Source organism: Carettochelys insculpta, chromosome 17, assembly GCF_033958435.1.
Source record: "Carettochelys insculpta isolate YL-2023 chromosome 17, ASM3395843v1, whole genome shotgun sequence".
Taxonomy (NCBI): Eukaryota; Metazoa; Chordata; order Testudines; family Carettochelyidae; genus Carettochelys; species Carettochelys insculpta.
Window position 1 is genome coordinate 225380 of NC_134153.1, and position 27944 is coordinate 253323.

The 27944-nt window shown below is 45.6% G+C and overlaps 1 protein-coding gene across 1 annotated transcript in view; it reads left to right on the forward strand.

The window, feature by feature from the left end:
* The window catches only part of LOC142022365 (protein-glutamine gamma-glutamyltransferase E-like), a 39561-nt gene extending 12036 nt beyond the window's left edge, over positions 1 to 27525 (forward strand). The window contains exons 2-13 of the mRNA XM_075012131.1: positions 4393 to 4587; positions 5981 to 6214; positions 7022 to 7140; positions 7789 to 7917; positions 10563 to 10740; positions 11929 to 12064; positions 20784 to 20887; positions 21359 to 21604; positions 22882 to 23187; positions 24758 to 24915; positions 25197 to 25330; positions 27378 to 27525. Coding sequence (XP_074868232.1) covers positions 4393 to 4587; positions 5981 to 6214; positions 7022 to 7140; positions 7789 to 7917; positions 10563 to 10740; positions 11929 to 12064; positions 20784 to 20887; positions 21359 to 21604; positions 22882 to 23187; positions 24758 to 24915; positions 25197 to 25330; positions 27378 to 27525 — 2087 coding nt within the window. The remainder of the gene's footprint in view (positions 1 to 4392; positions 4588 to 5980; positions 6215 to 7021; positions 7141 to 7788; positions 7918 to 10562; positions 10741 to 11928; positions 12065 to 20783; positions 20888 to 21358; positions 21605 to 22881; positions 23188 to 24757; positions 24916 to 25196; positions 25331 to 27377) is intronic.
* Positions 27526 to 27944: the final 419 nt, after the last annotated feature.

Consider the following 27944-nt stretch of genomic DNA (forward strand, 5'->3'; position numbering starts at 1 on the left):
AACGAGCACAAAACAGACATCAAAACACTCCAGATCCACAAACCAGTCAGTCAACATTTTAATGGAGTGGGCCATTCTGTCAATGACTTAAGAGTTTACAGAGAGGAAGCCGTGCTAGTCTATACATTATCAAAACAAAAAGCAGTCAAGTAGCACTTTAACCGTTTTGCTAGTCTTTAAAGTGCTACTTGACTGCTTTTTGTTTTAAGAGTTTACGTGTTACTGAAGAAAAATTTTCGCACCGCTATTCAAAGAAAAACAGCCAAGCTGTCTTTTATATTCAAATTCGGCGCATTAACACGTGGTTTGAGCCGGGATAGGAATTTTCTGGGTCACTATAGGGGCTCGTTTGCATTCTTGGCTTAATCTAATTCTTGACCTTCCCCCGACACCCCTCCACTCTCTGGTTTGCTCACCTTGATCATTTTTTTCTGATTTGTCCTCCTTGCTTACTGGTTTTGGTTCTCTGTGCCTTAAATATTGAGTCTGTTCTGGTCTGGCTGTGGCCTGAAGAAGTGGGTCTGTCCCACGAAAGCTCACCTAATAAACCATTTTGCTAGTCTTTAAAGTGCTACTGGGCTGCTTTTTGTTTTGGTATTTCACTAGGAGAGTGGTGAACACTGGAATGGGTTACATAGGGAGGTGCTGGAATCTTCATCCTTAGGGGGTTTTAAGGCCAGGCTCAGCAAAGCCCTGTCCGAAATGATTTAGTTGTGGTTGGTCCTACTTTGAGCAAGGGGTTGGACTAGGTGATCTCCTGAGGTCTCTTGCAACCCTTATCTTCTGTGATTTTACAAGCCTGTGTTGATAGGTGTGTTTGTGTGCTGAGCTGACATGTGGGGCTAGATACCATCCTGTAGGTGCAGGGACTCTGCAATGCATGCCTGGTCCTTGCAAAAGCACCTCTAGAAGGGGGTTCATTCTATGAGCCCCAGCAGTGAAATCTAGCCCAGAGGGGGAATGAATCACTGTCTCATTCTTCTGTGCCAGTGTTGGAGCCTGGGCTTTTCAGGCAAACAATGAATCAGGACCATCTGTGCTAAGCAGCAGGCTGCCAGGAGGCTTAAAGGGACTAGCTCAGGGCACACCCCCACCTCTGGTCCAGGACTGCTGAAAGGCCACAGCCCCATCTGAGGGAGGAGTGAAGTTGTGTCCTCCCCACTTCCTCCCCTGCCCTGCGACTTGCACTGGGGATGCTGCTTTGCTCTAGTTCTTCCTGTCAGGGAGCCACAGGAAAGTGCCCAGTTTGTTGCATTTCCCTCTCCCCCTGACTGGGGAGGGCAGAGAGCAGGTGTTGTGCACTTTCCTCTCACTCCCTAACAGGGACAGGAAGGGGAACAGCAAACAGCTCTGTTAGGAATCCCCTGGTCCTGACTTCTACACCTCTCTGCCCTAAGCCCACATACCCATCCTGCTTCCCGCATCCCCCTACACACCAAACCACTGCCTTGAGCCTCCCGCATCACCAGCCCCCTGCTCTGATTCCTGCAACACCCCCCAGCCCTAACATCTGCCCGGAACCCCTCCTCATACTTCAAATCCTGGTTCCGAACCCCTCAAACCTCTAGCCCCCTCCGAGCAGGGAGGTGCTGGGGGAACTGTGTAGGGATTAGAGGTACAAGAGGGAAGTGCAGGGACTAGAACTGAAGGGAAAACTGTGCAGGGGTTGGGGACACAGGAGGTGCAGAGGGAAGGAGTGAAGAGAGCTTAATACAGGTGGTAGAGGCACAGGAGCGAGGAGTAAAAGGGGAACCATGGACGGGATAGAGGCACAGGAGGAAGGTGCAGGAGAATAGGCATGAAGGGGCCACAGTGAACCAGCCTTCATTAGACACCTCACTTGGTCCAAGATTTGGTGCAAACTTAGGACAGTGATTACAAGACTGGTTCCCACATTCATGTTAATACCCAGTAACAACACACAAGCCTCCTGACAAATTCTAGAAAGCCACAGCCACATTATTAGAATTAAGCCAGATCTGGGAACTTCACTGCTACCCATGACAAACTATCAACTGTGATCACGCTGATTTAGGAGAGGATGCCTGTTTGTTGGTGCGTGGTATTAGAAGAGACTCCCAGCCTAGTTTTCATCCCTGCATCCCTTTTTCTTTAGAAAAGGAAGACTTTAGGTCTTATGGCTTGTGAAGAAATCTAAAAAACACGCCCCAATTTCAGCCAAAGACCTCCAACCTCAGGAGTCTGAGACCCTGATCTAAATGTTCATCTCTAAGAAATGAATGGAGAAGCAGGAGGGTTGGGAAGGGGTCTGGTGTATGTTATGGGCAGGTACCAAAATGTTGGCTCCAGGCCTGTTGATGAAGGAGAAAAGGTGGCAACCACCCTGGGTCCCAGCAATTCAAACTGGTGGGGGGCTCCTAGCCACCACCATTGGTGCTGCAACAGCAGCAGGGTCCAAAGCCCCAGACGGCACACTCCAAGAGGTGCTCAGGACTGGGGTGGGGGACACAGTCCGAGGGGAACTAAGGGCTGGCTACCCCTAGATACCCTCTTCTGCCTGAGCCCTACCCCTTCTGGAAGTGCAGAGCCAGTCCTCCCACCTCCATGCTGCACAGGGACCCAGCAATTCTGTCATCCCCACTAATCTGCTTCATTAAATATTGCTTAAGTAAACAGCCGTGACAAATGCTTAAGAAAGCTCTTTGTTAACAGAGGGAGTGTGTGTTAAAATTGCACAGGAAAAACACTTACCACAGATTGCAGCAAGAGGGACATAACCACTAACCCACAATTTCCTCAGTGTAACACTTGTGCAATGATGTGCCAATGTAACCCACAGATCTCCGGGGAGTGGGATGTTGTTCCAGCTAGTGGCACTGAAGTCACTTAGAGAAAAATTAATGGGTCTGTTCTACATGCAGTTGTCAGCTCATGTGGTAAACGCTCACTCATTTAGCTACAGAGGTCCAGGTTAGACCACATTTGCCAATGACTGGAGTCTGTTGGTATTATAAATGGGGACTCAACATCACACCCAGCAGTGGTGTGGATTAACTATAGCCCATAGTTGAGTAAGTGGCTTTCTAAACACTTCCTCCTCCAGAATGCTCCGTGTTGCCCTAGCATATGCTCACAGAAGGATGAGGGAGCCCTATGCACCCAAGGGCCTGCCCCATCAGAGAGCAGGGAACTGCCTGCTCCACCACCACCTTGCCCAGGGGCCCAGCCATCCTGTTGCTTAATGCTTAAATGAAATCAGATCTAATTCATAAGGGTTCTGGATGGCCAGGTGAAACTTGACCCAAAGACTAAACAGGTGCCTTGTCTTGATGTGCCAGAGCTCTGAGCTGAGTTCCTGCTCTTCGAAGCCACAAGGGCCGAGTTGCTGTAGAAGTGAGTCACATCACTTTTAAAATACAGCAAACCCCCAAGTTCTGCGGGGGCTGTGCTCTTGCAACCCCTGCGTAACTCAAATTTTCATGCACGTTGGGCGGGGGAGCATGCAGGAGCTGCAGAACTGACCAGCTCACCAGGGCTGGTCAGTTTCCTGGCTCCCAGAATGGCAGGGAGCTGGGAACCAGGGGGCAGCCTTGTTCCAGTCTCCCTGCCACTTGTGGGACCCAGGAAACTGACCAGCTCATGACTGGTCAGTTTCCCAGGTCCTGCCAGTGCAGCAGCCTGGTTCCCAGATCCCTGACCCTGGCAGGAACGGGGAAACTGACCAGCCACGAGCTGGTCCATTTCCCAGGTCCCACAAGTGGAGGGGAGTTGGGAACCAAATGGCAGCCTTATCTGAGGCTGCTGCTGGGGACTGGTTTGGTAGTCCAGCTGCTTCCCAGGTGCTGGGCCGTGGGGGACACCTGCCCCCAAGCTGGGGACTCCATGGCTGGCTCTGCCAGCCAGTTGCCGCCCAGTCAGCTTCCAGCCATGGGGTTGTTCTCCCCATCCCACCCAGACCCGTGCAGCAAGGGACCCCATGGCTGGCTCTGCTGGCCAGACATTGCCCAGCCAGCTTCCAGGTGCAGGTATTCCCCCCACCCCCGCCCACAGCACTGCCCCCAACACACTGTCTCGTGTAAACACAAGATATGTGCATTTCGAATGCGCGTATCTTGAGGGATTACTGTACAGCAACAAGACTCAGTTCTATAGGTTTTTAAGTCCTCTGTTTCCTTCCCAGAAACCAAGAAATTTCCTCTGTATAACCCTGCTTTACATCTCAAATTTTCAACTTCCTGCCACAGCTGGCCATTGTATTTTGACTGACGGAAGCAGGCAGAATATTTAAAATGCATCCCATCAAATTACCTCCAATTGCCCCATGCAACTAGCACTTAAAACATGCACAACTCCAGAGAAGATCCCTGAGGCCTTTTTCTGTCAGTCTCTGCAGACTCCACTACCCACACAAGGCCTTGGGCTTCTCCTCAGTTCTTTTCTTTCTTCTCACAGATCTAACACTGACAGAGATCAACTGGCAGCAGCAAGAAAATGCACGCGCACACCATAGTGCTGAATACTCCAGCAGAGAGCTCATTGTGAGGAGAGGACAGCCCTTCACCATCATCCTGAACTGCAACAGAGAACTAAGGACTGGCGAGAGCTTCACATTCACTGCAGAAACAGGTAAGACCCCACTTCAGTGCATCCCACAAAAAGGTTGCTGCTCTCATGGACTGGCAATGGCCTTCGCTTGCAGCTGCCCACTCACCCTGTCAGAAGGAGGAAATAATGCCCAGGTACATTCATGCTCTCAAAGGCATTGTTAAAACTGCAGTACCTCCAGTAACTCTGCTTTCTGTTAATTGAGTATCTCTCACTTAAATGGTATTTGGCTTCAATGTGTCTATAGTATGGTTTCCCAAACTGGGGGTCGCGCCCCCTGGGGAGGTCTGAAGAAATTCCAGGTCAAGGCAACCCAGCCCCCGCCATCATTCCCCCACCCCAAGAAAGAGCTGGCCTTTGCTTCCGGCTCTCAGTCCCTTCCATTTTATGTGGGCGACCTGGCGCAGCTGCTACAAAAAGCAGGCAGCTGGCGAAGACCCACATGGAGCTAGCTGCCTCCTGCAAAGGTGAGTGAGTATGGGTTGGAGGGGAGGGGAAGGAGGACTAGCATGGGGTTAGATGGGGGGCTGGGGTGCCTGGCTCAGGGGAAGGGGATGGAGATGGGGTAAGAGTGGGGGGCTGGTGGAACCTGGCTTTGGGGAGGGGAGGAGCTTGGGAGGGGGACTTGTGGGGCTCAGGCAGGCAGCCCACAGGGCTTGGGTGGCTGGCCATGACAGCACAGGGCTCAGGCAGCTGGCAGGTGAGTGGGCAGCTGGCCCCAGCAGCTGGCAGGCAGGCGGGCGGGTGGCCCCAGCCGTGTGGGACTCGGGAGACTGGCCCTGGCAGTGTGGGGCTTGGGTGGGTCAGGCTGGAGGGTGGGTGGGTGACCCTGGCAGTGTGGGGCTCAGGCAGGCAGCTTGGGCGGCTGGCTCACAGCTCGGGCAGGTAGCTGGGACAGCTGGCAGGTGGGTGTCTGGCCCCCACAGCACGGGGCTCAGGAAGCTGGTGGGCGAGCAGGCAGCTGGCCCTGGCAGCTAGCAGGCTGGTGGGCTCAGTTGGCTTTGGAGGGTGGCTTTGGCAGCACAGGACTTGGGTGGGCGGGTGGATGGCACAGGCAGTTCTGGCAGCGGGCACAGGGCTCAGGCAGCTGCCCAGCTGGAGCTGCACCAGACACCCGCAAGGGGCCAAGAAAAAAGTATTTGTGCTTATTTTTAATTTTAAATAACATTTTATATCAAGATTTTGTGTTTATTTTAAATTAGAAATTTAATTTTTTGTTTAAAGTGCGATTAGAGGACAGTAAAGAGAGGTGGGGGGGCGTGATGCCAAAAAGTTTGGGAACCACTGCTCTATAGCACAGCAACATATGGTAAAAATCACCCACTGGGGCCTGTGTCTTGACTGGATCAAACAGAATTGGTATGTGGTTTCAGAGTGCAGGAGAAATCTCACTGTTCTTTATCCTCTTTGAAAGGGCCAAAACCATCACTGCAAGCTAAGACCCGGGCTCTATTTGGCATCTCCAGCACAGCAAGCAGTAGTACCTGGAGCGCAGTCCAACAATCAACCAATTCCCGCTCCATCAGTGTGTCTATTTCCAGTCCAGCTAATGCTGCCATCGGACGCTACAAACTGAGTGTGCAGCCAACCTCAGGTGGCAGTGCCTCCTCTGGAACATTCATTCTGCTCTTTAACGCTTGGTCTCCAGGTACAGACATTCTGAGTATTCTGAGCTGCAATTCATTTGCAAATTTGACTCCATCAATCAAGGATTAAACAGAAACCGGGAGTGGCTGGCCCCTTACAAAAGCAGTTTCTCTACTCTTGATGTCCACACCTCCACATTAGCATCTAACAATGGGCCACATTCCCCCAGACTGAACTGACTTGCTTTCTCCTCTCTTGATGTTCACAACTCCACATTAACTGCCAATAATGGACCATATCCACTCTGACTGCATAGACCTTGTTGGCTCTGGCCCTCCCCTTTACTGAGATCCCCCTTTAAATCCTTCTCTGAAACCCCCCTACTCATGCATCTGAAGAAGTGGGTCTTTGCCCATGAAAGCTTATGCTCCAAAATAGCTGTAGGTCTGTAAGGTGCCACAGGACTTCTTGTTGTTTTTGAAGATACAGACTAACTCTGCTACCTCTCTGACCCTTGTCTACCCTGAAAGGCATAGACTGAGACCTGCGTCTCCCATAGCTCAGCAGCACCACCTAGAGGAGTTGAAACCGGACACTACCAGGGACTCTACTATCCCTGAGAAAAGAGGCAAGGCCCTGAATCTACCACACACTAATTTTCCGTTACAGAACAGAGACTTAGCCTCATGTGGGTCTTCTCAGTCCTCTGTCTTCCTTCACCCACACCCCCAACAGCAACAGGGTTGAGTTTCTAAAATCCATTGATAAGAATGAGAGGAGAACAGGGTGGGTGTTCAGAGGAGCTCATCTGAAGCTTTCAAACCTCAGCCCCTTTGTGGTTTTACAGCACCTCTGCTTGGATTTTCAGGAGATGAGGTGTTTTTGTCGAACAGCGCTGAGCGCCAGGAGTACGTGATGGAAGAGTTTGGCATTGTCACTCTGGGCAACATAAACCATAGGAGCAGTATTGGTTGGAACTATGGACAGGTAAAGGCAAAGTAAAGAACTTGGTATATGGGCCTCCTTTCTTCTCACGTGTTAGAGCTGTACATGCCTGCTATGTCTAGTTCACACTTCACTACACTGTCTTTGGGAGACCTCTTGGGACAATGGAAGCCACTAGCCAGATTCTCTGCCTCCTCCCAACACCACCACCACTGCCAATGGCATATCTAGATAACAGGACCCTGGTCACAGGGTTCAGGCCTCATTTCAGGCCGCATTTTACACCAATTCACATAGCGGTCAGTCATGATAACTGGGTGTTTCTCATAAACTAGGAGTCCCAAAGTTCAGCTGTAAACATCTTAAAGTCTCTGCTGGATGACTCTGCACATAGATGTAACTGCTGCAATGCTGGGCCACACTGTTCCAACCCTGATTACACAGTCATACATTCTGAGCCCTTAAAGAACTGTTGTGATCACCTAGTTTGACCCGATGAATGACACAGGCCGGAGTGTTTCATTCAAGTAACTGTTGCATCAAGCCCGTAATTTATGTTGGCAGTAGTAGGGCTCATTAAGAAATGTGTAGGATATTGTTTCAAATATTGATTTAGACCATTTCAGGCTGAAGATTTGTAAGAAAGAGCAATTTGCACCACCTACATATTAACTTATTTTTCAAACGCAGTTTCAAGAAGACATTCTGAATATTTGCCTTGCTATACTGGATAGAAGCCTAAGCTACCGTAAAGACCCTGCCACTGACGTGTCTCGCAGAAATGATCCCAAACACGTGGGCCGTGTGCTCAGTGCCATGGTAAGTAAAGGGTCAATTTAATCACCATTAGAAACTTTGTAAAAGCCAAAACCGCGAACTGTTTCTTTAAAGGTAGCTGGAAGATACAAACGCTGTATTCACCTTCCCGGGGAAGTAAAGCTCAGAAACCACAATGATGAATAACCACCTGATTTGCACCTGCAAGATCTTCCTAGTGTAGGGTATTTCTGAGGCATCTATTACTTTTGGCGTCTAGTTGTCAGACAAAATAAGCATTTCAGAGCTCCATTTGCCCCAGTAAAGAGAGAGTATAAGTGGTTCTGGTAGTATTTACAGACTCCATTCCTGGGACCTAAACTAGGGCTTGTTTGATCACTTCTGTCAAGAAATTCTATAGGCAGGTTATTGTTACATGGAAAAGGCTCTTCCCCATTTTCCTAGATGTAGGATTTTATTCTCCAGGAAAACACCATCCTGGCCACCATGGATGTAGAGGCCCTTTACACCAATATCCCACATGAAGATGGACTCCAAGCTGTTAGGAACATTTCCCTGACGAGACCGAGGCACATATGGTGGCGGAGCTTTGTGACTTTGTCCTCACCCACAACTATTTCAGATTTGAGGACAATTTATACCTTCAAATCAGTGGCACTGCTATGGGCACTCACATGGCCCACAGTATGCCAACATTTTTATGGCTGACTCTTCCTCAGGTCTCATCCCCTAACACCCCTCCTCTACCTGCTCTACACTGATGACATCTTCATCATCTGGACCCATGGGAAGGAGGCTCTTGAAGAGATTTCAACAGTTTCCACCCCACCATCAACCTTAGCCTGGACCAGTCCACGTAAGAGAGCCACTTCCTGGACACTACTGTGCAGATAAGCAATGGTCACATAAATACCACCCTATACTGAAAACCCACAGACCACTATGCTTATCTACACGCCTCCAGCTTCCACACAGGGCACACTAAACGATCCATTGTATGCAGCCAGCCACTGAGGTACAACCGTATTTGCTCTGATCCATCAGACAGAGACAAGACCTTTACCAAGGTTTCCTCAAACTACAATACCCACCTAAGGAAGTGAGGAAACAGACTGATAGAGCCAAATGGGTACCCAGAAGCCACCTGCTATAAGACAGGCCTCACAAGGAAAACAAGAGAACACCACTGGCCATCATGTACAGCCCTCACTGAAGGCCTCTCCAACGCACCATCAGTGATCTGCAACGCATCCTGGACAATGATCCTTCACTCTCACAGACCTTGGGAGGCAGGCCTGTCCCCGCCTACAGACAGCCTGCCAACCTTAAACAAATTCTCACCCGCAACTAGAAATCACAACACGGTAACTCTGAACCTGGAACCAATCCCTGCAACAAACCTCGCTGCCAATTCTGCTCATATATCTACACCAGTGATATCATCACAGGAGCTAACATCAACCACACCATCAGGGGCTTCTTTACCCGCACATCTACTAATATAATATATGTCATCATGTGCCAGCAATGCCCCATTGCAATTTACATTGGCCAAACTGCAGTCTCTATGTAAAAGAATAAATGGACATAAGTCAGACATCAGGAACAGTAATGTACAGAAGCCTGTGGGAGAACATTTCAATCTTCCTGGACGCTCAGTAACAGATTTAAAAGTAGCAGTCCTAAAACAAAGGAACTTCAAAAATCAAATGGAGAGAGAAATATCTGAGCTGCAATTTATTTGCAAATTTGACTCCACCAACCAAGGATCAAACAGAGACTGGGAGTGGTTGGCCCATTACAAAAGGAGCTTCTCTGCCCTGGTTGTTAATATCTCCACATTAGACTCTGACAATGGGCCATATGCCCCTGTCTGATGTGACTTATTTTTTACTCTTTTGATACATACTGCTGATAATGGGCCTTTTCCACCTTGCTGAATAGACCTCGTCATCTCTGCCCTCCCTTTTACTGGGACCCCACTCTTTAAATACCCCTCTGAAACTCCCCCACCCCCCATGCATCTAACGAAGCAGGTCTTTGCCCACTGAAGCTTATGCTCCAAAATACCTGTTAGTCTATAAGGTGCCACAGGACTTCTTGTATTTCCCCACTTAGTGGCTTGTCTATTCTGAAACTTAGCATGCAGCAATCTGGCACAGGGGAATACACTTACTGTGGACTGGCACCAGCTGGCACATGGACCCTAACATGATGCTCTTAACATACTTACAATGCTTTGACCTCCAGCTTTTATCTTTGGGTGGAAGGAGCAAAGGGGTCTAAATATTTCTCTTTTTGCTACAATCTACCTCTTACTTCCCTAACAATAAGATGCCTTCTTTGTTACAAAGCAGTTCCTTGAAGTCTTTGCTCCTTATTCAATAATGCGGACACTAGCCTAAAACTTCCTCTGTCACTGTCTCTCTGTGTTTCTTTGGAAAGGCACTCAGCCTCCCTGGGCCTCAGTTACCTATACAATAGGGAGAATAGCCCTATCTAAGGACATTGTGGTGATCCATAGAGTACAGACTGTGATGCACTTTGAAATCTATTGACGAAAAAGCAATTCTATAACTTTTGTAGGTATTAATTATTAGTGCATGCCACACAGGGCTGTTTCTCCCTCCCTTCCTTCTTCTACCACAGAGCTATGCTATGAGTTAATCTATGGTATTTTCCCCCAGATCAACAGCAATGATGATAAGGGAGTGCTGGTAGGAAACTGGAGTGGAGATTACAGAGATGGAACAAGTCCAAGCAATTGGAGTGGAAGTGTTGAAATCCTTAGAAAGTGGAAGGGGACAGGATTTCAACCTGTTAAATATGGCCAATGCTGGGTTTTTGCATCAGTGCTAACCACAGGTATGTTTCATTATCACAGACGTGTTTGTTGCACAGGCTCCGTTATAGGAAATGCCAAACACTATATACTGAGGCATGTTGTGATGTACTCCCCCATGCTTTATGAGAACTGGGCTGTAAATACGAATATGCGTAGTTTGAAGATGCTTTATGCAAAACTGGTCGTGAAACATACTGATTTTACAGTTATAAGCTGGATCTGTTTATTCCATGTTGCTACATGTATCATTTTTGTACATGAAGTTAGAAATATTAAGTGTGAGTCTGTTTATAGTTTTAAACGACCAAACGAGAGTCATTACTGGCACTCTGGAAGCCTAATGCTCGTTGATCAACTCAGCTGCTTGTAAAGAGCCTTATTTGCCCTGTAAGCCGAGAAGGTGGTTGGTCTAGAAAGACATGTGACCCAAGTCAGAGTAAAAAATCATCTCTAACTTGAAGATTATGCCTGAAATAAGAATAGCTGTTTAGGGTAAGAATTTGCATGTATTAAGTTGCTTAGTGAATTAGAACTAGCTATGCATTTTCTATTCATTTTAATTTAGTAACTTGGATCTGGCTGTTTTCACTTGCAACCATTTAAATTCTTTTGTTTATACTTAATAAATATACTTTTGTTTACTATCAGGCCCAGTATAAACAGTTGCCTGGTGGGAGAAACCTCTGAGTATATTTCTCTTTCATTGCTCAGTGGAGCTTAATCTGATGAGCTTTAACTGTATAGAACTTTTACATGAAGAAAGAAGGATTTATTGGGGGATTTGATTCCTGTTGGATGCTGGTTTCCAGGGTCTGTGCCCTAGAAGTGCATCTTCCCGGAGCTGAAGTGGTTTCGAGTCTTCATTGCTCTCCATGGGGATGGAAACTCCCAACTCTTTGTCTTCACTGTGGGTGGCCAGAGGACCTGGCCCAGCAGGAGAGGATAGTGGGGAGCCCCAGAGAGCAAGAAGGTGGGCATCAGTGCTCTGATCGGCACATGGGGGAACAATCCCTAAGGGACTTCCGTAAACACAACTCATCATGGTACATGGGAACTCCTAAACACTAAACAGTGTATACTGAGGCATGTTTCAGTGCACCGGTAATGTTGGAGCCTGGTTTGGCTATGATCAATTAGCTGAGGATAGGTGCCTAGAAATGTTTCTCAGAAATACAGGCTTTTAATTATTTGTTTTGTTTTTTTCTTAGTTCTCAGAAGTCTGGGGATTCCTACTCGTACAATTTCAAATTTCAACTCCGCCCATGATGTGAATAGAAACCTGACCGTAGATGAATATTATGACATTTCTGGAAATCCTCTGCGTATGGGAGGTGACAGTGTCTGGTAACCAGCTACTCTTCTAAATATCTGCAGTATTAAGCTTTAACCCCACTGGGACTTACAGATGCAAGTCAAGAATATGATTTTTGTCATCGCCATTGATGGGTGAGATAGACACAAACTCCTCAACCAAAGTTCCCACACTAGGCATAATGTTAAAGCCGCAACTCAGAACAAGACATACATTATTAAACAAACATCAAAACAATAAAAATTATGGAAACCACCAATTAGTCACCCCAATCTTCACACCCAAACTGTGGTCTCTTTGTTCAATGAGCACAATAATTCTCAATCATCAACACTATTTATCTATATGTACATCATTTAGTACAGTGTCTAATTCAACATGAATTTGAATTTGCATTTCAGTTTGATAAGCTGATTGTCTGTGTGAATTTCAATTTCTGAATTTGAATCTGAATTTCAGTTACTGATTGAGCTCAGTTACTGTGGCAGTTAGTGTGTTTGTGAGTGATTGAGCCTCTCCCCTGGCTGTGTCTACACTACCTCCCTATTTCAAAGGGAGGATGGGAAGTAGGGTGTTGGGAGTTTATTAATGAAGTGCTGCGGTGCACATGCAGCATTTCATTAAGCAAATTCCCCCGCGCGGCACCTCCGAAGTGTTAAACTTCGAAGTGCCGGCTCTCATCTAGCCGTGGCTCACCCCCTGGTACTTCGAAGTGCCGGCTCTCATCTAGCCGTGGCTCACCCCCCGGTACTTCGAAATGCCGGCTCTCATCTAGCCGTGGCTCACCCCCCGGTACTTCGAAGTGCCGGCTCTCATCTAGCCGTGGCTCACCCCCCGGTACTTTGAAATGCTGGCTCTCATCTAGCCGTGGCTCACCCCCCCGGTACTTCAAAGTGCCAGCTCTCATCTAGCCGTGGCTCACCCGCTGGTACTTCGAAATGCCGGCTCTCATCTAGCCGTGGCTCACGTGCTGGTACTTCGAAGCGCCGGCTCTCATCTAGCCGTGGCTCACCCCCTGGTACTTCGAAATGCCGGCTCTCATCTAGCCGTGGCTCACCCCCCGGTACTTCGAAGTGCCTGGCCAACTTCAAAGTCCCTTCACTCCTCAAAATTTTGCATATGCACTGCAGCACTTCATTAATAAACTCCCAACACCCTACTTACCATCCTCCCTTCAAAGCAGGGAGGTAGTGTAGACACAGCCCCTGTGACTCACCAGGGGCAGAAGGGATCAAAGAAGAGAAGGCTTCACAAGCCAGAGGCTAGCGACTAGTGGGAGTGTGACCAGCTGGGAGCTGCTGACAGGGGAGTTTGCCTGGGAGTTTACCCTGGGCACAGCCCCATCTTATTTGGTCTTGTACGTTTTGTTTCTTTTGCGCTTCAAGGCAGCACTGATATTATCTGAGGGAATTCTCTGAAGAAAGGGAAAAATGGGTAATGACAAGTCCACTGATAAATCAGCTGTTGTGACCTGCACACTCTGTGCTACGTTGGTCTTCCTCCCAGAAGATAGAAGGGATTTCATACGTACCAAGTCCAAGCTAGATGCCATCTTGGAAGAAAAGATTAGAGGACTTAAGGGGCAAATATCAACCCTCCAGTCCATCAGAGAAGATGGAGACTTCCTCGACAGAAGGCAGAATTTATTCCTGCAGGCACAGCAGGCTGAGCAACCAGTGAGGTCAGTACAGAACAAGGAAGAAAATTGGCAGCATGTAACCTCCAGGAGAAGGAAGTCAGTTCAGATAGCTCTTTTTCTGGTGGAGGTAAGCAACCACTTTCAGGATCGCTGCATGGATGTTATGGTGGAGAATGCTGTGGCAGAGAGTTCTCATGGAAGGGATCAAAAGAAGACCCCCACTGGCTGGAAGACATGGGATGCATAGCCCTAGGGATGGTAGTTCTACGACCAGAACTTCCAAGAGAAGAAGATGGGTGGTGGTGGATGGGGACTCACACCTAAGAGGGATGGAGTCATCAATCTGCCATCCAGACCTGGAATCTTGGGAAGTCTGCTGCTTACCAGGAATGAGAATCCCAGATGTGACAGAGACTTCCAAAAATCACCAAACCTGCAGATTATTACCCCTTCCTACTTCTCCATGTAGGAACCAATGACACAGAAAAGAACAACCTTAAGCAGATCACTATGGCTTATGTAACTCTGGGAAGGAAGATCAAGGAATATAGAGCACAAGTGGTGTTCTCGTCCATTCTCCCTGTTGAAGTAAGGGGTCCAGTTAGGGATCGTCAAATCATGGAAGTAAGTGTGTGGTTGTGCAAGTGGTCTTGCAGAGAGGGATTTGGCTTCTTCAGCCATGGGATTGTGTTATGGGAACAAGGATTGCTAGGAAGAGAAGAGATCCACCTACCCAAGAGAGGAAAGAAAATATTTGCGGCCAGGCTTGCAAACCTACTGAGGAGGACTGTAAACTAGGTTCATAAGGGGATGGTGACACAAGCCCTGAGGTGAGTGAGAAAGGAGGAAGGAACAACAAAAGAGGACCCTGGTTCAAAAGGAGAAAGTGGGTCCATCAGATAACTATCTAAGGTGTTTGTACACAAATGCAAGAAGCCTGGGAAACAAACAGGAAGAATTAGAGGCCCTGACACAGTCGAAGAAGTATGAAGTGATTGGAATACTGGAGATTTGGTGGGATGACTCACATAACTGGAGCATGGTCACGGAAGGGTATAAACTCTTCAGGAAGGACAGGCCGGGGAGAAAAGGAGGAGGAGTTGTGCTGTATATGACACAGCAATATGATTGCTCAGAGCTCCAGTATATTGAAGGGAGAAAAGCCAGTTGAGGGTCTTGGATTTAAGCTCAGAGGCAGAAGCAACAGAGGTGATGTTGTGGTTGGTGTCTGCTATAGACCACCAGATCAAGTAGACGAGGTAGATGAGGATTTCTTCAAACAGCTAAGAGAAGCTTCAAGATCACAGGCCCTGGTTTTCATTGGATACTTTAATCATCTGGACATTTGTTGGGAGACCAATACAGCAGCACGCAGATAATCCAGGATATTTTTGGAGAATTTGGGGGATAACTTCCTGGTACAAGTGCTGAAGGAACCTACCAGGAGCCATCCACAACTTGACCTGCTGCTCACAAACAGGAAAGAACGAGTGGGCGAAATAGAAGTGGATGGCAACCTGGGCTGCAGCGATCACAAGATGGTAGATTTCGGGATTCTGACAAAAGGAAGAAAAGGTGAGCAGTAAAATACAGACCCTTGATTTCAGAAGAGTAGACTTTGACTCCATGAGAGAAATGATGGTCTGGATCTCCTGGGAAATGAATATGAAGGGGAAAGGAGTTCAGGAGAACTGGCAGTATTTTAAAGAAACCTTACTGAAGACATAGGAACAAACCATCCCAATGTTCAATAAGAAAAGCAAATGGTAGACAACCAGCTTGCCTTACCAGAGAAATTCTTGGTCAGCTTAAACTCAAAAGAGATGCATATAAGAAGTGGAAACTTGGCCAGATGATTAAGGAGGAGTATAAATATGAGACTGGAGAATGCTGAAGAAAAAATCAGGAAAGTGAAAGCACAATTGTAACAAATGTGAAGGGCCACATGAAGGGTTTCTACAGGCATGTCAACAATAAGAGGGCTAACAGGGAGGGTGTGGGGTGGTTACAGGATGAGGGAGGTAACCTGGTGACAGATGATATGGGAAAGGCTGAAGTACTCAATGCTTTTTTTGCCTCAGTCTTTACAGACAAGGTCAGCTCCCAGACTACGGCACTAGGCAATGCAGTATGGGAAGGAGGTGGGCAGACCTTGGCGGGGAAGGAACAGGTTAAGCGCTATTTAGAAAAGTCAGAGGTATACAAATCCATGGGTCCAGATTTAATGCATCCACGGGTACTGATGGAATTGGTAGATGTCATTGCAGAGCCTTTGGTTATCATCTTTGAAAACTTGTGGAGATTGGCATAGGTCCCAGATGATTGGAACAACACAAATATAGTACCCATCTTTAAAAAAAGGAAAGAAAGATAACTCAGGGAACTGTCGACCAGTCAGCCTTATCTCAGTCACCAGAAAAGTCATGGAGGGGTTTGAATCAGTTTGAAGCACTCGGAAGAGGGCAAAGTGATCAAGAGTAGTCAACATGGATTCACCAAGGGCAAGTCATACATGACCAATCTGATTAGCTTCTGTGATGAGGTAACTGGCTCTGTGGACATGGAGACACCAATGGATGTGATATACCTTGACTTTAGCAAGTTTTTGATACAGTCTCCCACAACATTCTTGCCCAAAAATTAAGAAAGTATGGATTGGATACATGGACTGTAAGCTGAATAAAAACCTGGCTAGATGGTTGGGCCCAATGGGTAGTGATCAATGGCTTTATGTCTGGTTAGTGGTTAGTTTCAAGTGGAGAGCCCAAACGATCGATTCTAGGGCAAGTCTGCTAGAGGGAAAGGTGGATACGTTGGAGGGTACAGCCAGGATCCAGAGTGACCTGGATAAATTGGAGGATTGGGCCAAGAGAAATCTGATTAGTTCAGCAAGGAGAAGTGTAGAGTCCTGCACTTGGGATGGAAGAATCCCAAGCATTGTTATAGGCTGGGGACCGACTGGCTAAGCAGAAGTACAGCAGAAAGAGACCTAGGGGTTATGATGGACAAAAGGCTGGATATGAGTAAACAGGCTAACAGCATATTAGGTTGCATTAGAAGGAGCATTTTGAGCAGATCTAGAGACATTATTAGTCCCCTCTATTGGGCACTGGTGAGGCCACATCTGGAGTACTGTGTCTAGTTCTGGGGCCCCCAGTACAGAAAGGAAGTGGATGCATTGGAGTGTGTCCAGTGAAGGGCAACAAAATGATTAGGGGGCTGGAGTATATGACCTATGAGGAAAGGTTGAGGCACTTGGGCTCATTTAGTTTGCAGAAGAGAAAAATGAGGGGCAATTTGATAGCAGCCTTCAACTTCCTGAAAGGGGGCTCTTTAGAGAATGGAGAGAGGCTATTCTCAGTAGTGACTGATGGCAAAACAAGAAGCAATGATCTGTCATTACAAAAGTAGAGGCATAGGCTGGATATAAGGAAAAACTGTTTCCCAGAAGGATGGTGAAGCACTGGACTTCCTTACTCAGAGAGGTGGTGGAATCTCCATCTCTAGAGTTTTTTAAGACCCGGCTTGACATCCATGATTTAGTTGGATGATTGAGTTCGGGTCGATCCTGCTTTAGGCAGGGTGCTGGACTAGGTGATCTCCTAAACTGTCTTCCTGCCTTTGGATTCTATAATTCTGTGAAAGTCACTTACATTAGAACGCGTTCTAACAAGAACAGAGCTGTCAGACTAACGTCAACATAAAATCTAAGGTGTCAGCCTGGACATACCACACAATGAGAGTGGGTTAATTCGGATCGAGATTTTTAAAAGGATGAAAATGAAGATATGAACTTTCAGCATGAGCAGGATACAGGCTTCCTTCTCCGAGATATAATGCGTCCTCAGAACAAGTTACTAGGGTGAAAATCCACAGAATTATGCCCATTATAGAAATGGTAGATGCATTAATTAAGGTATAAATTTATCACGAGATTGTGCTCAGGAAGGGAGAGCACAAAGAGCCTCTCACATTTTTCACCTTCTCCCTTTATCTAATGCACAAGCACCAGATTCTCTTAGCCCTTGTGATTCAAACCATGGTGAAACCAATGGAAGTGAAGAGTCCTCAGAACCTTTCCAAACCAGGTCCAAGGCTTTCTATATAACTATAAAATGTCTGGGACTGTACAATTTTATCTTAGACATAAAATTCTTGTTTATTTTACATTTCCCAATGAAACTCCCAGCCATAACTTCTGTTGGAGATTCTCCAACCAGAACAGTGACTGAATTACAACATTTGCTACAGTAAGCTACATGTGACTGATGAGGAGCACGTTTCCTGTACATTAATGGAGGCCGGATGTGCTGAGGGCCCATAATGAAGACCGTTACTTCCTGAGATAAGCCTGATCCAGAAACAGTATAATTTATTTCATATGGTTTACAGCAGCATCAAAATAATTAATAGTCATGCTGTTTCAGTATTATTTACTCTGTTATTTTCTTAGCCACCAGAGACAAGTACAGAAACCACTGGGAAAACCATGCCTCACAGAGAATGTTTTATTAGGAGGTATGATGGCTAGGAAAAGTATTAAACTTAGCTGCCATTTAATAATTATGGCTGCATTCGCAATCATGGCCTTGCTGCAAGAAGCTCAGAAAGCCATCTTCAGGAACCTGATAGGCAGAATCCCGAGATGCTACCATGAAGGGAAAAGGAGTCCAGGAAAACTGGCAGTATTTTAAGGAAGCCCTATTGAGGGCGCAGAAAGTAACCATCCCGATGCGCAGCAAGAGAAGTATATATGGTAGGAGACCAGACTGGCTTACTGGGGAAATCCTTGGAAAACTTAGGCACAAAAAGGGAGCTTACAAAAAGTGGAAACTTGGGCAGATGTCTAGGGGGGGATATAAAGGTATTGCTGGAGAATGTAGGGCAGTTATCAGGAAGGCGAAAGCACAACTGGAATTGCAACTCACGGGGAATGTGAAGGATAACAAGAAAAGTTTCTACAGGCATGTTAGCAAGAAGAAGGTGATCAGAGAGGGTGTGGGGCCCCCACTGGATGAGGGAGGTAACCCAGTGACAGATGATGCAGGGAAAGCTGAAGTACTTAATGCTTTCTTTGCCTCTGTTTTCACGGACAAGGACAGCTCCCAGACTAATGCGACAAGGGGTGCACTGTGGGATGAAGGTAGACAGCCTTTGGTGGGGAAAGAACAGGTTAGGAGCTATCTAAAAAAGCTAAATGTACATAAATCCATGGGCCCGGACCTAATTCATCCAAGGGGTCTGAGGGAGTTGGCGTATGTCGTTGACAAGCCCTCGGACATTATCTTTGAAAAGTCATGGAGATCAGAAAAGATCCTGGATGATTGGAAAAAGGCAAATGTAGTGCCCATCTTTAAAAAAGGGAAGAAGGATGATCCAGGGAACTACAGGCTGGTCAGTCTTACATCAGTCCCTGGAAAAATCATGGAGGGGCTCCTCAAGGAAGTCATTTTGAGGCACTTGGAGGAGGGGAAAGTGATCAGGAATAGTCATCAGCATGGATTATGCCTGACCAATATGATTAGTTTCTACAATGAGATAACTGGCTCTGTGGATAGGAGAAAATCAATGGATGTGATGTATCTTGACTTTAACAAAGCTTTTGATACGGTCTCCCACAATATTCTTGTCAGCAAGTTAAAGGAATGTGGATTGGATAAATGGATGGTAAGAAGGATACAAAGCTGGCTAGAAGGTCGCGCCCAGAGGGTAGTGATCAACGGCTCGATGTCGGGATGGCGGTCGGTTTCTAGTGGAGAGCCCCAAGGTTTGGTTCTGGGTCCTGTTCTGTTCAACATATTTATCAATGACCTGGATGAGGGGTTGGATTGCACCCTCAGCAAGTCTGCAGATGACACTAAGCTAGGGAGAGAGGCAGATATGCTGGAGGGTAGGGACAGGGTCCAGAGTGACTTAGACAAATTGGAAGACTGGGCCGCAAGAAATCTGATGAGGTTCAATAAGGACAAGTGCAGAGTCCTGCACTTGGGCCAGAAGAATCCCAAGCATTGTTACATGCTGGGGTCCGACTGGCTTAGTAGTAGATCTGCAGAAAAGGACCTGGGAGTTATAGTGGACAAAAAGCTGGACATGAGTCAACAGTGTGCTGTTGTAGTCAAGAAGGCGAATGGCATATTAGGTTGCATCAAGAGGAGCGTTGCCAGTAGATCCAGAGAAGTGATTATTCCTCTTTATTCGGCTTTGATGAGGCTGCATCTGGAGTACTGTGTCAAGTTCTGGGCCTCCAACTATAGGAAGGATATGGATACAATGGAGAGGGTCCAGCAGAGGGCAACCAAAATAATTAGGGGGCTGCAGCATATGACCTATGAACAAAGGTTGAGGGAATTGGGACTGTTTAGTCTGCAGAAGAGAAGACTGAGGGGGGACTTGATAACAGCCTTCAACTTACTGAAGGGAGGTTGCAAAGAGGCTGGAGAGAGGCTGTTCACAGTGGTCACGGATGGCAAAATACGGAACTATGGTCTCAAGTTGTGGTTGGGAAGGTCCAGGTTGAACATTAGGAAAAACTTTTTCACTAGGAGGGTGGTGAAGCATTGGAATGGTCTACCCAGGGAAGTAGTGGAGTCTCCATCGCTGGAGGTACTTAAGTTTTGACTCGACAAAGTCCTGGGTGGGCTGATCTGATGGGTTTGGTCCTGCCCAGGGCAGGGGGCTGGACTCGATGGCTTTTTTAGGTCTCTTCCACCTCTATTGTTCTATGATTCTACGATTAGCTACTAGAGAGTTCCCTTGAGGAAGATGAGTTTCTGAATCAACCTTTTGGCCATTCCCACATCACAAGACATGGTCAGAACAATGCTGCACTCATGTAATCCATTCCTGCCACAAATGCTTTTGGGGCTGTATAAACTGAACATAAATTAGAAATGCCCTGAAGCTGCAGTGAGTTGTGTCCTGGGCCAAACTGGCCCCTGGCTCAACAAGCCGCAAAGACAACAGGAAGACTTCCCCCAACCTCCTGCTCCCACCCCCATCTTTCAGCATGAACCAGAGAATCTGGGCTTACAGAAATGTGGAAGTGGAAAGAATCAGTGATCCTCAAACCCACTACACAACTAGTTATTTACCACGTTTATTTTCATCACCAGGAATTTCCATGTCTGGAATGAAAGTTGGTTTACCCGAAGTGACCTGGGGCCCTCCTATAATGGATGGCAAATTCTGGATGCAACTCCCCAGGAGAGAAGTGAAGGTAAACAGATTTTAGGTCAAGAAAATGTTTAAGCTGCAGCACTATAGGACTTGCTGGGGAGATGAATGAGGAAATCAGCCCTGGCCAACCATCATTATTCTCCTTGCCCAAGAACCAGAATCCTTTTCCACCATTAAAACAACAGTATATTCCTTGGTGCCAAAATACCAAACAACCTTCCCTGTCCAGCTTCCTTCAGAGACACCTGCATTTGCTACACTCAAGTTGGCAGCTATTCAAAATTAGATGGCAGCATACAATAAATTTGATTCATCATGAAATCAATACAAAAGCTATGCTTCTGAATATACTGGACAACTGTAATGTGGAGAGACCTGGAGTGAGGTGGCAGGGCTGTATGATTCAAGGGTCTTTGACACACAGTTTATGCCTAATGTGCCTTGCTTGCAATGTAGTAGAGTGCTTTGTCTAGTCTAGCCCCAATTGATTTCCTTCTCCTTGATATTCTAGGGATATTTCAGTGTGGTCCTGCCTCACTTAAAGCCATCAAAGAAGGAGATGTGGACCTGGACCATGACACTCCATTTGTATTTGCGGAGGTGAATGCAGACCGTATCACTTGGAAATATGACATCAGAACTGGAGAGCAAAAGCCACTTTTCTCTGACACCAAGTCAGTTGGGCAGTTCATCACCACCAAGGCAGTAGGCAGTTATGAGCCCATAGATGTCACTAAAGATTACAAATATGTAGAAGGTAAAGAAAAATCCTGTTTCTTGATGGCAGCACAAAAGCTTCATTCTTAAACTGCTAGACACAGTGTAGTAGGAGCCAGTATCTGTGCAAGTTCTATGACAGCTAGTACAAAATTGACAATTGTGGCTCCTCCAGTGGTGGGAAAAGGAGGGAGATGGAAATGCATACTTTTGTGCCATATTATTTCTATTTCTAATTACCTGACATCCTCGTAACACAGGCTTCTCAAATTGCATTTGCTATTCTATAGAACAATTATTAGGCTTCTGTATAGTACCTATAGAAAAGCAGATTGCAAATTCCACAGGAAGGAGTCAGTGGGCATTTCAATCTATTAGGTTATAGCATCCAAAATTTAAAAGTCTGCTTTCTAAAACAAAGAGATTTTAACATCAGACTACAAAGGGAGATATCTGAATTAGCCTCTAAATTTGCACTTCATTTTTACTAGTGGAAAATAAAGAATACAAACATATGACAGCTCAGTCTGCATGTGCACGTCAGTAAGACACAGTCTGCTATTAAAAATGTCTAAAGGGGGCAAGAACCGATGGAAAAAAACTGTGTATTCAAGTCAAAACAAAAAAGCAGCCAAGTAGCACTTTAAAAAGACTAACAAAATAATTTATTAGGGGATGAGCTTTTGAGGGACAGACCCACTTCTTCAGATCCAAGATGTATTCAAACTTAGCCTGTTCAATTAAACTGAAGGACTGTCAACCCCATCAGCTTACAGAGCTGCCTCATATTGCACAATAAAGTGAAGCAAGTTGAAGTTTACATTTACCATTTGTATAGTCATAGCAAAAGTGGGGTGAGGGGAGGTTTGCGAACTAAGTTTTAGTTCCTCTCTGAACTTAAAATGTTTCGTGGTCTCAAGTTTCAGAAGAGAAACTGTGAAAGACGTTAATAGTAGCTGATGTAAACAAGTATCAGACAGTACAGTTGTAAACAAGTACAGACCATGTTAATCTGTATCTTCAAGAACAACAAGAAGTCCTATGGCACTTTATACACTAACAGATATTTTGGAGCATGAGCTTTCAAGACCCGCTTTGTAAACAGTTGGAAACAGTCCCCTGGAGGCAGGCCCTTCATACTGGTGGGTAAACATCAGCATTGTCTGATAAAAATGGAAATACAAATTGGTTGTCTCTCTAATTAATTATCCTGGGGCTGACTCAGTCACAACTACACTGAACATAAAATTGAGATATTTAAACTTTATTATTATTTGCATCCATTTCTCTCTCTCTCACTCTCTCTCTCTCTGATAGGCTCTAGGAAGGAAAGAGAGGTGTTTAAAAAGGCTCTCAGTAAGGTGAGTCGAGCACATGGTTTTGCTGCCACATCAGAGAAGCGTCCAGAGATTGATCAAAAGCCTGACATCTCAGGAAAGTTCAAGGTTGATGGGCCCTTAAAGATTGGCAAAGATATCAGCCTAAACTTGGTTCTTGGAAATTTGACCTCTGTTACTAAGACTGTAAAGGCAAATGCGACTGCTTGGACTACTATGTATACTGGGAAGCTAATTCATGAAGTATGGAAGGACTCCTTATCAGCTACTTTTGCTTCTAAAGAAGGTAATTTTTCATATAATTTTGTCATCAAAGAAACAAGTTTGTTGTAAAAGCATGACAGAATTAGACAAGGAGGCAGGAGAAAAATTATTCTCCTTGATGCCTGATGACAGTACAAGAAGCAGTGGACTTAAGTAGCAGCAAGAGAGGTTTAGGTTGAACATTAGCAAAAACTTCCTAACTGTCAGGGTGGTTAAACACCGGAATAAAATGCCTAGGCAGGCTGTAGAATTTCCCTCATCGGAGATATATAAGAGCAGGTTACATAAACATCAGGGATGATCTAGATAAGTGTTTCTTAAACCTTTTGAGACCACAGAACACCAAGCAATAATATTTTTTATGTGGAACACCTATGAAAATTTTCTTCAAAATATTGTTGTCAGACCAAAAAAAAAAAAAAACCAAAATAACCAAACGGCAATATATACAACAAAAACAAAACGAAGTGATGTAATCACCTATCACAACAATGAAGAAGTAAGAAAAGAAAATATATACCATCAATGTGTGATATCAAAAAAGTGTCATCTGTGAGTTCTTCATGGAACATCAGTGTACCACAGAACACAGTTTAAGAAATGCTAGTCTAGAATTAAGGGCTGGTCCTGCTGTGAGGACAGGGGACTGAACCTGATGACCTTTCAAGCTCCTTTCCAGTTCTAGTGTTCTATGATTCTATGTGGCAAAACTCAGGAAATGAAGAACTCTACTACAAAAGTTGCAATGGGAAAGGGTCTTAAATTAATACAAAGCAGGTTAAAGTTCTGAGAAAAATGTAAGAAATAAAACTTTTCCATTATGATTCCAAAACATTGTTCAAAAATGTAGGGGAGGGGAACATACCAGAAATGAAAGAGGTGATGTCAAATAAACCAGAATACTCAGTTAACAGAAACTAGCATGGAAAAGAGAAGGAGAGTGAAAAAAGCAAGATGAGCCAAAGGGGCTTTGGGAAATTTACAGGGACTTTTATAATGCAGAGAAACAGCACATCAGAAGGTGGAAAAGTGGTTTGTTGGGAGGGAATGAAATTACTGCAGATTCAAATGTGTCAGAAACACCATGTTTAACTATATCTTAAGAAGCCTGAATCATTAATAAGAACGGAAAATACTGTAAAATATGTGTGACTAAAAAAGGCTTGGAAAAATGCAGAAACTCCACACAAGCAACTCCAAGTGATGTGTACCTTAGGCATTAGTCTTGGATAGGGCCTGAGTGGACTTTTCCATAACAATTAAATAGACACTAGTCAGTTAAGAAAATGCAAAGTGGCAAGTTATCTGCCTTATCACCTTCCAGGAAGAATGAGGTGGAGAAAGAGGACAGGAAATAACACAGAAAGAGAACTGAAGAGAACAGATTAACCCCAGTCCCTGACAGCCCTACACACAATGACAGCAGGAAGTGGGAAAAAGCAGGGAAATCTCATGTCCTATCAAGCACCACATACTGGGTGATAAGAAAATATTCATTTTAGGTCAAAAATATTTGTTAGACGTTTGCAAGTGTGTCTCTTATTTATATTTTAAATTTTCATTTAAATTGTATTTTATTTTTAATTTTTCAGAAAAACAATTTCCCATTAAGATAGAATATGCTGCATACCAGCAACATTTAACTAGAGACAATATGATTCAAGTAACTGCTCTGTGCCAAGTAGAAAGTGGGATTGAAGTGGTGGTGCAAAGGAGCATCACGCTGGATAACCCTGACCTTGTCATACAGGTAAAGATCTGCCCCTTTGCCACCTGGAAAGAAAGAGTGCTTTGGCTATGCTGCCCAGCTAATCTGACCTCAGAGTCACTGCTGGAGAAGGGCAAAGCTGAAAGGAGATTGAGACAGTATGAACAGACCTTTTGCTTCCCACACCCACTGCCTTTCCCAGAGAGAGATGCCCTGTTTTCATGCTGCCACGGTGGAGTGTCTTGAGAGTGCTTGTCATTTCTTACTACAATTCCATATTTTCTGCTTCAGAGAGGAATCATGCAAATATCTGGTCTATGCAGGTGATCGGTGATGCAAAGGTGAACGAACCCCTGACCGTGGAAGTGACATTTACCAATCCTCTCGACCAAGAGGTGAAAGACTGTGTGCTGCAGGCAGAAGGCAGCGACCTGCTCAAAGGAAAACTCAAGATAGAGTAAGTCCAAGGACACTCAATTCTTGGCACAAAGGACACACACAACAGGAGTTAGGGCTGGGTGTTTTGGGAATTAAAAGAGAACTCCAGGTAAGACAGCACTGGCGGACAGTGCTCCAGCGCTGCCAAGTGCTAATTCCCAGGAGGCAGCCCTGTAGTGACTCCAAAGTGCTACACTCTCTGGGTAGCCAGGGGGTGGTGGTGCGGGAGGGGAGGCAGGGGACAACTGCCCTGGGGCCCAACGATTCCAAAGAACAGGCAGCAGTAGCAGTGGCCGCAGCACCGGGCCCGCTGAATCATACCAGGGTCTCACAGGGCATGCTCCGGGCAACTCTGAGGGCTGGTTGCGGGGAGAGGGGAGGCTGCAGCACAGCACAGGCTGGTTGCGTCTGGTAGCTGGCTGGAGGAGGGGGCCCTGTGCTGCACTGGCTGCCCCAGCCCCTCCTCTTCCACCTGAGGCTCTGCCCCCTGCCCCTGGCAGGAGCATGTAGCCAGGCACCATCCCAACTTGCCCTGGAGCCCAGCAATCCCCGCACCACCCATGGGATGTCAGTATGCAGATTGGTGCCTGAACTTCAAAATGGAAACCAGTTCAAATTTGTTCCAACAAATGGCACCCTTGGAAGAAGGCCATACTTCTGAAAATGTATCTCCCCCACCCCAATCGATCTCCAAGGTACAAAGAGGGCCTGGGTCTTGATAATCTATAGACCTACCACACAATTTTTGGAAAGCCAGACCTGCTAAGATGTTGAAAGCTGTACAATTTTGAGTTTATTTTGAGATTTAAAACATTAATTAAGGGGGTACAGTAGGGAAGGACTGGTGAATACTGTGATAAATATGTGTTTTAAAGACGAGACTGTCTCTTAAACAGGAACCAAAGCCAAACATGGCTTTTTCAGCCTTGGTTTCAAAACTCAAGAAATATCCTTGTTTTGAGAGACGTAAAAATAGAAAAGGTCGATAAATTGCAACCTTTACTCATTAGGGAGCACTACTGAGAGATGAGGAAAGGGTCAGCCATAAAGAGCTGGAATAAAATAGATGCCTCCCAGTTCATTTTTCTGTATTGGATCATTAATGTCTTACACTGATGATATTGGCAGGCCACCTACATGTGTTTCTACTGGCGATGCACATCTGTACATGCCACGGTGCACATAATATAACTTATTCCACACATAGATGAAAACAGAGGGAACTTTGGCCACACCTCCATCTGCCCTTCACAGAAGTGCACATGCAAACTTCTACATGCATTTGGCAAGTGTAAATGCCCAAAATGTCTGTTTGTCTATGCTCTTTGGTGTTACTGCTGCATGTCCTCAAATGGAAGTGAAAATGCTAACAAAACTCTAAATAACCTACTGCATATGCACAGCACCTCTTAAATTGTGTAGTAGCTATTCTACATCCCTCTCCTGTAATCTGATCTGCAAGAAAACCATGAGTGTAAGACTTGGAAAGGTTATTTGAAGAACCATAATTGTGCATTTCCGGACATTCCAAAATTTAATTAAAAAATTACCCTTAATTTAGAATATCCTGAAATTCAATGGTTTGGGCTTCTGAAGAAGTGGGTCCGTCCCACAAAAGCTCATCACCTAATAAATCACTTTGTTAGTCTTTAAAGTGCCACGTGACTGCTGTTTTGTTTTCTCGCTACAATTTATTCTTATTAAGTGGGGAGGGGGAGTCTTAACACCCTCTTTCAGTGTCTCCAGTTATTTTTCTTAAGTCATTGACCATCCTTTACACTCTTAACTCGGCCTGAATTAAGTTTGACCTGGGACTATATGAATTATGCTAGATCGCTCCGTGTCATTGCTGTGGGAGACGCTGAGAGCAGGGATCTTGAAAGTGGCCCAAGGGAGCTAGCTACTCACTTCCCAAGTCAGCATTGGACAGTAAGTCCTTCAGGCATCTCTGAAAGTTCCCCTGCCTGCTGACAGATGTATCGGGAGGATGACTGGTGGATAATCTCAATTATAAAATACAAGGATGTTTTCAACTGACGTTTTCTTCTTCTGTTTTGGGTTTTTAGAATGCCATCCCTAAAGCCCAGGCAAAGCTCGACAGAGCTGGTTGAAATCATCCCCACCAAGAATGGAACCAAGCAGCTGCTCGTTAATTTCTCCTGCGACAAGTTTCCAGATGTCAAAGCCTTTGAGACCATAAATGTGTCCAACTGACTGTAAGAAGTGAAGTGGTCAGTTTGTGTAACCTTGAGAGAAATAGTGACAATTAGTAAATCAATCTACTTGTGTGAAACAAAAACCACATCTTGTCTGACAAGAGTTATCCAATCACATAATTTTACATTCCAATATGCAATGAGGCAGGGATTCTTCACATATTGGTGTAAATATTTTAAATATACTGTCTGGACATGTCTCCCAACAGTGCGTCTGGTTTCTTATGCTTTTTTTAAAATTAGACACTATTCCCTGTGGCTCCAAATATTGAGAATCCTCTGTGAGAGACAGACCCTCATTAGAGTGAGCTACAGTAAAAGTCTGCCCCAGTTTAACAGTGAAGGATATTTTTAGTCTTTATACGGTCAGCTGGTAACATGACTTGTACTGTATGGAAAGGACAGCATAGTACAAAT